Genomic DNA, 13348 nt, shown 5'->3' on the forward strand with positions numbered 1-13348 from the left:
GTTCAGGGGAGGAGTAAAGTAAATTTAAAGGGCTACTGCACTAAAATATGATGCAGATATGAATCACATCTGTATCATAAAAATGTATCTGAAGGAATCTTCCTTTGATTTTACGTCCAAGTGAATGCAGAGGATTACGGCGAGTGAACGGGGCGGTGCTGATGAAGACCATAAGACAGACAGAGACAAGAGACCCTGAACTGAAGGACAGGCTAGAGGTCTAGGATATTAAACCCATCTCCTGCGGACACACTATGACCTTCGTCATGTGAATATAGAGGAAACAACTAGCCTCGTTATCATTCTCAACGTAATTACGGACAAAACAGGAAACCATTACGCGATTTGCATCTGTACGTCCAATATAAACATCAGCACAGTGGCATCATACATGTTACAGTCACATCTGTGGTAGAGGAAAGCCTTTTACTGGTACACTTTGTTTATTTTGTGTGTGTCATTTATTCAAACGAAGCTCCATCCTCCATTGCGACATAAAGGTAGGTGCTGATGCTGCGATTTTAACATCTGTGCGTGATTATCTGTTAGCAAATACATTTGAGGAAAGATCAGTGGAATGCGGATCGATTGATAGCATTGAGAATCTGTTTAAAATGCCAATCTAAAAGCTTGCATTGCAGCTGACCGAATAGGAACGACAACTTGATTTTATTTTCTGTCATAACACGTGCTCGGACGTTTACGATTCATTGTAAAGACCGTTCCAGTTGTGCAGACCGCTGTAAGAAAACATGGACAGCTATGAGGATTTCTGCGCACGCATTCTGTCAGAACTGCAGTCGGAAATGATGCATGAGATGAGCTGCAGTACCGCACCTGCGCGAGGGGTGGCGCACTCTCTCATCCGCCTTCATGGCACGCCACTTCTGTCTCCGGTGGTGAGTATTTATATTTATGTTACTGCATGACTGCAATACATATGATATATTAAACTTTCAAAAGCAAAAGAAAGAGGGAGCACAATAAAATATAATATAAATAACAGTTGTAATTATAACATTAAGCCTAAATAGAGTATTGTCTCCCTTTCAATTGTCTAATTGTGATTCGTATTATCTGAAAGTTTGTGCCTATTGTGTTTCCAGCTAAGTGAGAAACAAAGAAGGGAGATGGTTGAATACAGGAAAAGAGCGTCACTAATGGAGGCAGACAGACAGATTCATTATGATAATAACTTCCGCAATCAGATTCAGGCCATTCTTTGGACCAATAAGGTAAGAAAATAAGTGTTTCTTTGAATAACAAGTACTTTTATGTCCCGGATTTATCTATTTTTATAATCATGAATAGATTTTGAAACTGATTTTTCTAAACTAATAAATTAGAAAACTTTTTTCCCTTTTAAATTATCTTTTTTTTTTTTTTACTTTTATACATAGATTTTATTGTTTTTTCTACCCAGATATTCATCTATGAAAATTCATAGATGAAAAATTATATATTTATATATATATATATAAATATATAATTTATGAATCTATGTTATAATTGTTAATAAATATATCAATAGATTTAAACTTTTTTTTTGTTAAAGTTGAAGGCATACTTTTTTTTACCATGCATCCATTATTTATTTATTTTCCTTTAGCAGCCATTATTTATTTATTTTCCTAAAGAAGATATTCATTTATCTTTTTAATTCATAGAGATAACATGGAAAATGTGGAAAAACACTTTTAACATGAAAATGACATGAAATTACCACTATATCCACTAGATGGCTGCAGAGGAGCACTCATTACTTCATTTGCCATTCTTTACTCCCTTTCATAGTTCTTTTCGCATTTTTTTTTTTTGCTTTTCAAATATTATAAAATGACTATAACAAATTGTTATATAAAGTCTCATGCCGTTAAGATGAAAGGAATTTCATAATAAATAAATAAGCCCAGATTTTACAGTTCATGGTAAACCGTCTTGGATTGCTCCCGCATCAATTTTATGTAAATTGCATTTAAAGAACTGCAGAGATGCAGATATCACAATAATCATAACAATCTGTCAATAAATGCACACACACATTGTCCTCTGCTTTTGACGCTGGTTTCATATGAGTTTCAAAGTGGACTGATGCGATCACAAATTAATGTACATGTATTACAGAGTTAATCACTCATTTTAGGGGGGCTGGGTGGACATTTAGGGGGGCTTAAGCAATCCTAAAATGGGTCTAGTGACGCCCCTGCTTTCATATCTTCTTGCATTATAGGCACAAAAAATATTGGACGTACCAAAGCCTTCAGAGCAGTGCTCGTCTCCCTCTCCAAAATTAGACTGCAGGAATGCTCTTACAGATACTGCACATCTTACACCCACTGGGCCTTACATTGCATCTAATAAGCCATCAGTGACCCCACCAGCCGAGCTCCCGGGACTTATGAGAGGAAAAGAGAAGGAAACTGAACCAGAAGGAGTTTCCCTGCAGAACCTACTGAAGAAATCACGGGAATTCATTGAAAAAGAACAAGGTAAACCGGGATCAAAGGTCATCGGCACCAAAATCCCGTTTGATAAAGAAAACGGCACTTTACCCTGTTATAGTCCCTCGCCTAATCGGACCTCTCCTAATAACCCAATAAGTCCAGAATCTGGTCTAAATGGCCGTTTAAGACCCCATCGCGGGCGTCCTCGTCCCATTTCTGCTGGCGACATCTTCTTCTCTTTCCCTGACGACCCCAACCAACTGAACACTACAGCCAATGCAAGGCCACAGGAAGTAAACACAATTGCGAATACGGGTCGATATGATGACCACCCCAGGTTGAACGAGACCATCGGAAGATTGGAGCCCACGAGCCCTCTGTTTCGAAGGAGATGCCACACGCTGGACAGTCACCTGTCCTCCGGCCATCAGAGTCCACTCATAGACCGGAGCCAGGAGAGAATGCCTCGGTTTATGGCCGGGGTCACTGCGAGAACGCACACTCGACTGTCTCCTCCGTCACCAATGAGCAAGACTTTCACACGGGACAGTCCCACAGCTGCACTTATGGGCTCTGGAATATCCCCTGACTCTCCTTCTCATGCCAAAGTATCATTTGAGGGAGACAGTGTCATTAGCACCGCGTTGCAAGAAAGGAGAGCAGGTAAGAACTGAGCAAAATGAGTGCACTATTGAACACAAAGACTCAAATGGGTTTTACAGCTAATGTCAGTGAACTTTTTTTTAAGTTCCTCAAAGAGTTTTCTTAAAATCATCATGTGCTGGTGTTTTAAAGCAGGATATTAATGCCACGGATCCCCAAAATATGACGGCGAAAAACCTCCCTCCTAAAATATTATATATTATAAAATAATACTATAATATTATATTATATCATTAAACATGATATATTTTATCATTTACTATAGAGACATTTATACTATGAGAAAAAGAGTCATATTACACAAATAACATTGTTATTTTAACATTTATGGGGTCATTATATTCAAACCAAAAAGAATTATTCAAATATATATGGAAATATTTCATATATACAAGATAATATAACAATAATTACACGTGTGTGTGTGTGTGTGTGTATCATATACAAATAGTGATTACCATTATTAACAATGCATAATGAATAATAATAAAACAAAACAATCCACAATAATACATTTCTTAGATCCCAATATAAAGTTATTATTAATAATTCTGAATTTATTTGTATATTGCTTCCACGATAAATATTCTTTGTTTAGCTTTTTAAGACGTTTTCAGTTTGAACCCACAATCCAAGTATTAACCTTTTTAATCTCCAAAGAACCTTATAACAACTCAAGACACAAAATATGCATGATATAAAGAGTTAATCAGTGGTCCCCTTGAATGTTGATTTGAGAGGAAAGACGAGATTTTCAGCTTTCTTTGAAATAGTATCCTCTCAGTTGTGTATTCCTGTGTTTCAGATGAGATGCAATGGCAGGTCCACGCTCTAGAAGACATGCAGAGGTCTCTGGAGGATGACTATGCTTTCAGATTATCGTGTCTGGTGGCAGAACAAGAGAGAGACCAACGGCATCACAGTCAGGTCAGCATTGGCACATACAGATATATATATATATATATATATATATATATATATATATATATATACATGGGCTCTGTTCCAAACCTTTGTGCATTGCCACACGTTTACTATATATTTACCTAGGGATCATAACCAAAATAGGACCTTATAAATTGACAACTATACATCTGCTATGCATGAACTATAATTGATATGATTTATTCACAATGAACATTTGCCTGGACTGCAGCTTGGAGTCTCTGGTGTTTGATATGCATCATGTGTATATATTCTGACTTCAGTCACTCCATCTCCCTGTTCCTCATTCAGGAGTCGGAGGAGCGGGTCAGGAGACTGAGGGGTCAGGGTGGTCTGAGTCCTGTAGCGGGCGAGGACGGGTGTGAACGTTACCCTATACTGAGCCCCATCATGTGCCCTTTAAGCCCTGGAGAAAGATCACCAAGACACCCTGTGCCAGTCATCGGTATGTCAGCCGTGGCTGGAAGATTATTTTTTTTATTTATTTGATTAAAAATACACACACACACACAAACATTGCGAAATATCATAACAATTTAAAACAACTGTTTTCTATTTGAATATTTTTTTTAAAATACAATTTATTCCTGTGATCAAAGCTGTATATTCAGCATCATTACTCCAGTCTTCAGTGTCAAATGATCCTTCTGAAATCAGTCTAATATGATGATCAAGAAACATTTATTATTATTATCAATGTTGAAAACATTTACATTTTTATTTCAGGATTTATATATATATTCTATCTGAATACAAAGTTCAAAAGAACAGCATTTATCTGTGTTTATTGTATTTATTAATAATTGTATTTTATTTTTTGGGGAAAGAAATAAAATAAAAACATAGTTTTATTCATCAAGGATCAAAAGTTACAGTAAAGCATTTATAATATTACAAAAGATTCTATTAAAAAATACGGTTCTTTTTAACTTTAAGAATCCTGAATAAAAATTTACACAACTGTTTTCAACATTACTAATAATGATTTTTATCATCAGAATGATTTTTGATGGATCATGTGACACTGAAGACTGGAGTAATGATGCTGAAAATACAACTTTGATCACAGGAATACATTACATTTTAAAATATAGATAAAACAGAAAAAAAACGAAATTATTTTTTATTTTTGAGCAGAAGAGACCTTAAAAAAAAGAGTAAGAGTAAAAAGTACACTGTTTGTAGTGTAGAATTTACAGTGTTAATACAGCACCGTACAGTGTAGAAAAATTACACTGTGAGTGTTAAGTTTTACACTTAAAATTTTTACACTCTGTGGTTTTAACACCCCTGGTGTTGATTCAAATCCATTGCATTTTACACTATAAGTGTAATTTATAAAAGTATTCTGTTCAGTGCAAAAACTATTTACACCATTATATAGTGTTACTGTAATGTACAAGCTTAGACATAAATCAAGACTCTTTAGACAGATGTACAAATCCAAAGTTTATTCAACAAATGGCAAAGTGGCCCCTTTAAAACATATGCCATATTTGGAAAAAGTCAAATTGTCACATTCATTAGGAGTTTAGCAGAGAAAAAAAAGAGAAAAGGGAAAAAGCATAAAATCACCCAGTTTGCCTATACATTAACAAATATGACAGGTGGATTTGAACAAGATTGCAAAAATCTACTTGTCAACAGTTGTGTAGCATCCATGAATGCAGTCCCTCTTTGTCCCATCAGCGAGCAGGTATAGTAGTATTTGAGTTGATCCCCACCGGCAGCGAGCAGGTATGCTGTGTGGTCGGTGTTCTTGTACGCTGGTCTCTGCCAAAGACAAAAAAAACAAACAAATCAAAGTCAGCTCTCCAATTGGTGGTCTTTATAGTTTTCCACAATAAAGTCAACTCAAATGGCAATATTTTGAGGCAGACAATAAATAGTGAGAGAAATGTCCAAATTTACCCTTTTGAAGACAACAAGGTGTTGTTCAGCTTGATATGAGCACATCTTTCCATGTCTTTCCAGGGTGGTGGAATCAAATCAAGGAGACAAATTGATGCAAGATTGCTGCCCCATTCTAAATTACAGATGAGAGAAGATGTGACAACTTGAAAAAAAAATGCAACAAAAAAATGCATGAACATGTTTAGATAATCTTATTCTGAAATATAGACTTACCTCATCACTTATCATCTTTCACAGCAGAGTCAATCAGTTCCTTGAAGCTCTTCATGCTTGAAGCATTTCCAGGAACTAAGCTGAGATCTTCTAACCAAAAATCAAAAACAAAAAAAAACAATCAACAGTTACATAGCATAATGATAACCAAATCTCGCTCAGTGCTAGGCAGAGTAGTGCCATTCGCACCAGCCTTTAACATTCGTCTTGGGTGACGCACAAGTAAACAACTCAAAGTACAGGTGTAAACGCAACCCCCCCCCCCCCTAATTTTAAATTAAATTTAAATTTAATTTAAATTTCAAAGATGAACAAAAGTCTTTCCAGGTTTGGAATGACATGAGGGTTTGAAAAAACAATTTTACACTTTTGGGTCAACTAACCCTTTAACTTTTTGCAGTTTAATATCTTGAATTTACACAATTCATGAAGACACACCAATCACCATGCCATTAAAGGGATAGTTCACTTTGAAATTAATTTTTGATATGTTTTATCTTATCTTAAGGGCATCCAAGATGTAGGTGTCTTTGTTTCCACAGTATTTTCCATTTTGATATTTTTAGGTCAAAGCGTTCTTGTCTGTCAGTCATATAATGCAGGTCTATGGTCACCACCTCAAAGAGCATGCACAGAGAAGTCCAAATTAAACATGATTTAATGACTCGTAAATGTAAGTACACATTGATGGCCTAAGACACGAAATGAGCGGTTTGTGTGAGAAAACGAACAGTATTTATATCGTTTTTACCTCTTGTAATCACAGTCACGTCCAAGTACACTGAGGGCACGGGCGCTTCGGTCTGCTGCACAAGCGCCGGAAAGCCCCAGAAGTGTGCAATGTGTACGTACATTTACGAGTCATTAAATCATGTTTAATTTGGACTTCTCTGTGCATGTTCTTTGAGGTGGTGACCACAGACATCCATGATATGACTGACAGACAAGAACGGTTTGACCTAAAAATATCAAAATTGAAACTACTGTGGAAACAAAGACACCTACACCTACCTAGATGCCCCTCGAGGTAAGCTAAAACATATCAAAAATGTATTTCAAAGTGAACTATCCCTTTAATGACAATCAAGACACAATCACCAACAACACATGTAAATTCCAGTTCTGAAAAAAGGCATTGTATGGTTGCCCACATAGGTTTAGATTTTTCATGTTCATTCGTCATGTACTAAAATTTCTACAGCACATAGAATTAAAAATATAATGACACTCACAATTATGGATTAATCTTCAGCATTCTATTTCTTTCTTCATTTCTCTTTGCATTCTCATGAGAGGAGCTTCCTTCACTTGACACTGCAGGGGTCTGGGCAAAATCTATTGAAAAAGGATTTGAACAAATATTTATCAGTTGAGGCCAAAATTTAGTAATGCAATACAATTTAAATAAGAGATGTAAATATAGTAAAACAAATAATTGAGATTACCATTAATTTTGATTAAGCTGAGAGCTGACTATAAAGCATGGGCGTCAAATTGTAAAATTATTTCTATTCACATCCTTCATTTTAGAATTAATTAAATAAATGTTACAAGTTAGTATCCACAAAACATTGTGCAATGTTCACATGTAGGCCTGCCTGAAACAGTTTAAATCTGATTAAATACATTTATATAATTTAAATGAGTAGTGGCACCTTAAATTGAACTTGGTTAACTATATTCGATATTAAGACACATTTAGAATTGTTTTACCCATAACTTATTAATGTTATTTATTATGTTAACAGAAAATACAGACTCATATTAATAAAATACAGACAGACAGATAAATAGTTAGTACATAATTTATAATAACACGCAGTATGAATTGATAAAGAAGACTGATTAACGTTATAAGCTAAAGTATATACTGTATGCTCTGCCAGTGCTCACGTAGCTAAGTTAAATAACGTTACCTATAAACTGAACTGGAAGACAGACGGATTTATAGATTAGCTTCAACTCAATTTCACGTTTGAACTTAACTGCCATAAAAAAAGAACTTGACGCAAATATGACGACATGATATTCAGTGTTAAGAACAGGCAAAGTTCTATCGTTACATACTTAAACACCCTATTAATAATGCGCATGTGTCGCGAAAACGGAATTGTTAACGTTTTAATGTATACACACAAAACAAATCTAAAATTACCATTTGAAGAATTCTCTCAAAAAGCCCAAATGGTGCCGCTTCAGACCTCCTCGTCAGCTTCAGCGCCAGGCTCGTCTTTAACCCAGGCCTTGGCGCGACTGGAGGCGGGAACGCAACTTTCATGATGTCTGTCAACAAACCAAAATGAAATAAGCCGAATATATATACACAAAACAAATTGTAAGCACATTCCAACTAATTTATTTAACAAATTTTATCGGCATGAGAAACGTTTCTTCTTTTTCTTCTGTAACTTAGGTACATCTCTGCATCTCATGAACTTGACGAGCTTCCTTAACCCATACAAAAACGCGCAGTTGATCATTTCTAAATGTGTTCACCACTATAGTTTACTAAAAATGTAAACAAATGCATGTAAGTTACTATTTAATATTAAGAAAGAGAAAGGCAATTCAACCTACCGTCTCGCTCCTCGCATGAAGATAAAATGGCGCTGTCGTCTTGTGAGGCAGAAGCATCGAGGGGCGGAGTCAATACAATTCGGCGCGTCTTTTTACACTTTCAGTGTAAAAATAAAATTACACTATGTGGCACCCTGTAGGCTACACTGAAGGGGAGTACCCTTTAACACTGTAGATTGTTAATTTAACACTTTAGGAATAGATAACTTTTAACACTGGAATTTTTACACTGGCGATTTTACTGTGTAGAAATAAAAACAAAAAGTAATAAAAACTACAAAAGAACATAATAAAATTACCAAAACTTAAAACTGATGTTGAAAAAAAAAGCTAATTCACAATAATAACAAGTATTAAAACATTATATAAATAATGCTGAAATTACACTGAATCAAAACCTCCGATTGCATGTGTTGGTTGACTACATTTAGAAAGCTTTCAGCTATTTTTAGAGCTAAACATGTTTGTGTGTTTCACAGAAGAAATAAAATCATATTTAGAACAATATGATGAAATGATGTCATTTTGGGGTAAACAATTTAACCATTCATTTACTACAAAATCAAAAGAATATAGTATGCACGACGTACCATGGTATATATTAACATGGCATTCTCATTTTTAGGTTTAGATGTGGCATCATCACCCTCAATACAGACTTCCATATATACGAGAGGGAAGAGCAGAAACAGGCTGAGTCAGGTTGGTTTTGAAATGCTTTTGAATTGATTGCTAAACTTGAATAAATGTTATTATGAGCTAAAGCCTGAGGTGTCGCATGCAGGTTATAACAGTGGGGCAGCAGAGGGCGCTGTGTCGCCTCACTGCGATCGTGAAGGGCTTTCTGACCAGGCGACTGCTCACAACTGAGAAAATCAAACACCTCCGTCAAACCGTGCTAGTAAGAACAACCCTCAATAGCGTCCGTATACATGCTAACAAAGCCCTCATGTGATTGATAACCTCGCTACATTTGTCTTTCTTCAGGACACGCAGGAGTTCATTCGTTCATTCAGCAATAATGCCGCTCAGAGAAACGATCAACTGTCAGAGCAAGACCTGTCTCTGCAAGAGCGCGTCAGAGCCCAGGTCCCACTTTTGATGGTTTGGTACTTTTGATGGTTTGTGTACAGCATCCGATATGGCACTAAATATGTTTTATATGCTTCTGTTACAGTTACGTGCGGCCTTGTTTGACATTCATGATATCTTCTTCACTATGACACTAGAGGAGCGTTTGTTTCTGCTGCAGCAAGACCGAGAGCTGAGAGCTGAGAGGAAACTCAGAGAGATGGTAACTGCAATCTGCACTTCACTGGGTTATTTACATTTAGTTTTGATAAAACTATTATCTGCTGTTTTGAAAATTAGGCTACTGTAAATAATATTTGATTTGGCATACAGGAAAAAGCAAAAAGCCCCAAGGTGATTTTGTCTGCTGCAACCCAGAAATCTCTTGAGAGGAAGAAAAGGTGAGTTGTATATTAGAACAATATTATGTTTGAATTCATATTTTTTTTGTCTGATAAAGACTTTCTTTGTCTGAGAATTTCATGTTGTGACACATTTATGGCATCCGACCCATTAAATAAAAATATAAGTAAAAATATCACAAGTCATGATATATTTTGAAACCTATAATTTCACTGGAACTAGATGTTTTTTTAATAAATAATATTAAATATTAAATAATATTAAACTAAATGGTTTATAAATATTTATAAATTTTAAGTATAATCATATGTAACCTATATATTTAATATAATATTATATTTTAGATATGTATTGAGGAAAATAGATATATATTTTTTTTTAGGAAATTATACATAGCTATATATATCTATAGATATATACTCTGTATATAATTCCTACTACATATATTTATTACAATATTTGACAATATATTTACAAATATGTAGAAATATAAAAAAGTATTGTATTGTAAATTATATATATAAAAACTATTTATTTGATTTGCTATTTATTAATATATGTGGGGATATACAGTATTTGTATTTTCATAGTCGAATATATATATTATAAAAACAAAATCTATACATGAAATGAAAAAAGTAACATAAAATAACTAATGTAAGCATGGTAAAAACAAAGAATGTGGCCTTCAACTTTAACCAAAAACACAGCTGAAAATTAAATGTGTGTGTATGTATGTATATATATAATATAGTATAGCAAAATAATATATAAAATGCTATTTTATTTAATATTAATTGACTAAAATACTGATCTGCTCTAAAATGTTCTCATCATCAGAGTTGGTGAATCTCCAGGTCAGACCAGACGAGCTCAGAAAACCAAGAGTCCCCCTACAAAAAGGTGAAGAGCTCCAATAGACACGCATTAACCACAGAGGGAAAACAGACACTTTACACATTTACATCCCCTTGCACTAGCTCCATCTTTCCAACGGTCTCCGTGTCCCTGTGTGTTGTGTTAAAGGATCCTACAGCCCAGTCAGGGCCAGAACGCTCCAGTTTCAGGCCAGCAGTTCCTGCGCCGCGGGTCAGCTCTCCAGCTTTTCCTTCTTTTGATCATGCAATCTCCCATTCCGGCCATTTCCATTTCTTCTACGCTGTTGTTGATGGAATTTGAAATTCAATTCAGTTTTAGCTGGACGCGTACAGTACTGAAAATGCCACAGAGAGTCACCTGGCATTTAAAATTGGCTGCATTCATTTGTAAATGCATTTGGCAGAATCTCATGCAGTCATTTACTGAAGTGTGATCAAAATATCACTGTATTATATTACAAAGAAACACTCTGTATTAAAGTAACCTTAAAACAAACCCAGTACGTTTTAGGGAATGCATTGTATAAATATGCAAAGCCACGTTTCAAACTAATTGAGTTCACATTGAAGGAAATAATTTTGAATGTCTATCAATATTAGATGCAATATTATAATAGAAAACATGCAAATCAAATATTCGATGTGTTTCAGGAGTTACAAGAAGACTCCAGAGGAGAGAGTCCAGCGTTCGGAGAGGCTGAAGAAACAGCATTCGCTGGGTTGATCTGGACATGAAAAATAATATTGGGCTAATCATAGATATACTTTGAAAGATACTCTCCTGCTCGCCATCTCATTGAATCCTGATTATAGATATTTATTTCCTCCCGTTATTCAACAATTGCATATTAATGCCCGTTCACATCAATGATAATAACTATAATGATAAAGTTGTAAAAATTGGTCTAAATATTAATAATAGCAGAAATCACGCCTGTAACGACAACGGCAAAGAGAAAGATATTGTTGGAATCACTTTCAGAAAGTATCTTTTCCCAGATGATGAACGATAAAAACATTGACAGACAATTCTGAATCCTTCTTAAAGTGGCAGATAGTTATCGTAATTGGTATCACTGTGAACAGGCTTTTAGTCCAGATATTATTTAGAGGTTCATATCGGATACATAAATGGATTAATTATTACAAATTCAGTGTTTTGAGATGCCTTAAAGGACAACTCCGGCGCAAAATGAACCTTTGGTCTAATTACACATTGCTACCTAGTCAACCGTTATCTGAGATTTGTTTTCATGATTGCCGAATGTAAATAGTTTTATCTCTAAAAACAGTTTAGCCTATAACGCTAGTATATAGGGCATAGAGTAATGACAAATAAAAATCGCTTGTTATTACCACTAACAAGGCTCAAAATAGCCCCAAACCAACACGACAGCATAACAAGGGTCCCTACATTCAAACCGAAGCGTTGAGAACTTTGTCAGTGTCCACACAGTTTAATAAGAAGATATTTTATACACACAGTAAATTTCGCGAATACAGGAAGAAGCCATCTTTGAAAAATAGTCTCTACCAGTCGATCTACGAACTCCGATCCAAGTGCGCTGAACTGTGCAGAATCTCATATGGTCCGTTGTTTCCAGAAGAAACACAAACACAAACCGTTTACTTGTCTTCAATATGTACACGTAGCCTACTATTCGCGCTCACCTTATCACCTTATTCACATCTCACCAGCGCAATTGGATCGGCGTTCGTAGATCGACTGGTAGAGACTATTTTTCCAAGATGGCTTCTTCCTGAATTCGCGAAATTTACTGTGTGTATAAAACATCTGCTTATTAAACTGTATGGACACTGACAAAGTTCTCAATGCTTCTGTTTGAATGTAGGGACTCTTTTTATGCTGTCGTGTTACTGTGGGGCTATTCTGAGCCTTTTTAGTGGTAATAACAAACGATTTTTATTTGTCATTACTCTATGCCCTATATACTAGCATTATACTAGCGTTATAGGCTAAACTGTTTTTAGAGATAAAACTATTTACATTCGGCAATCATGAAAACAAATCTCAGATAACGGTTGACTAGGTAACAATGTGTAATTAGACTAAAGGTTCATTTTGCGCCGGAGTTGTCCTTTAAACATAAAGGTGGGATCTTCCTATATAGAAGCCGGCACTGATAAAGAGAAATGTCAATGCTGCTTTAATGATATTAATATATATATATATGTATAATATATATATATGTATGTCAACAATACTTATAGAATGTCAGTAGAAGAATAAGAAAAGGGTGAAGATGCTCTTCACTAGAA

The 13348-nt window shown here is 35.2% G+C and overlaps 1 protein-coding gene and 1 long non-coding RNA gene across 2 annotated transcripts; one reads left to right on the forward strand and one right to left on the reverse strand.

The window, feature by feature from the left end:
* Positions 1–14: 14 nt before the first annotated feature.
* ccp110 (centriolar coiled-coil protein 110) lies at positions 15–12419 on the forward strand. The gene is made up of 14 exons (XM_039662724.2): positions 15–899; positions 1107–1235; positions 2231–3107; positions 3913–4034; positions 4344–4497; positions 9236–9286; positions 9382–9458; positions 9541–9657; positions 9744–9845; positions 9934–10050; positions 10161–10228; positions 11031–11093; positions 11217–11279; positions 11720–12419. The coding sequence occupies exons 1-14, from the start codon at positions 753–755 to the stop codon at positions 11790–11792; spliced, it is 2160 nt and encodes a 719-aa protein (XP_039518658.2). The 5' UTR covers positions 15–752; the 3' UTR covers positions 11793–12419.
* Positions 5804–9000, reverse strand: LOC148981983 (uncharacterized). The gene is made up of 5 exons (XR_016155064.1): positions 8335–9000; positions 7412–7514; positions 6180–6269; positions 5964–6078; positions 5804–5825 (listed from the first exon to the last, which is right to left on the reverse strand). It is a non-coding gene; the product is annotated as an uncharacterized LOC148981983 (long non-coding RNA).
* Positions 12420–13348: the final 929 nt, after the last annotated feature.

Source organism: Pimephales promelas, chromosome 3, assembly GCF_988280905.1.
Source record: "Pimephales promelas chromosome 3, fPimPro1.hap1.1, whole genome shotgun sequence".
Taxonomy (NCBI): Eukaryota; Metazoa; Chordata; class Actinopteri; order Cypriniformes; family Leuciscidae; genus Pimephales; species Pimephales promelas.

Excerpts from the sequence above, each read along its gene's own strand:
- ccp110 (XM_039662724.2), top strand. The coding sequence starts at position 753 with ATGGACAGCTATGAGGATTTCTGCGCACGCATTCTGTCAGAACTGCAG. Across the intron at positions 4,498-9,235 it reads ACACCCTGTGCCAGTCATCG|AAGAAATAAAATCATATTTA; the intron begins GTATGTCAGCCG and ends TGTGTTTCACAG. Across the intron at positions 9,658-9,743 it reads ACCTCCGTCAAACCGTGCTA|GACACGCAGGAGTTCATTCG; the intron begins GTAAGAACAACC and ends GTCTTTCTTCAG.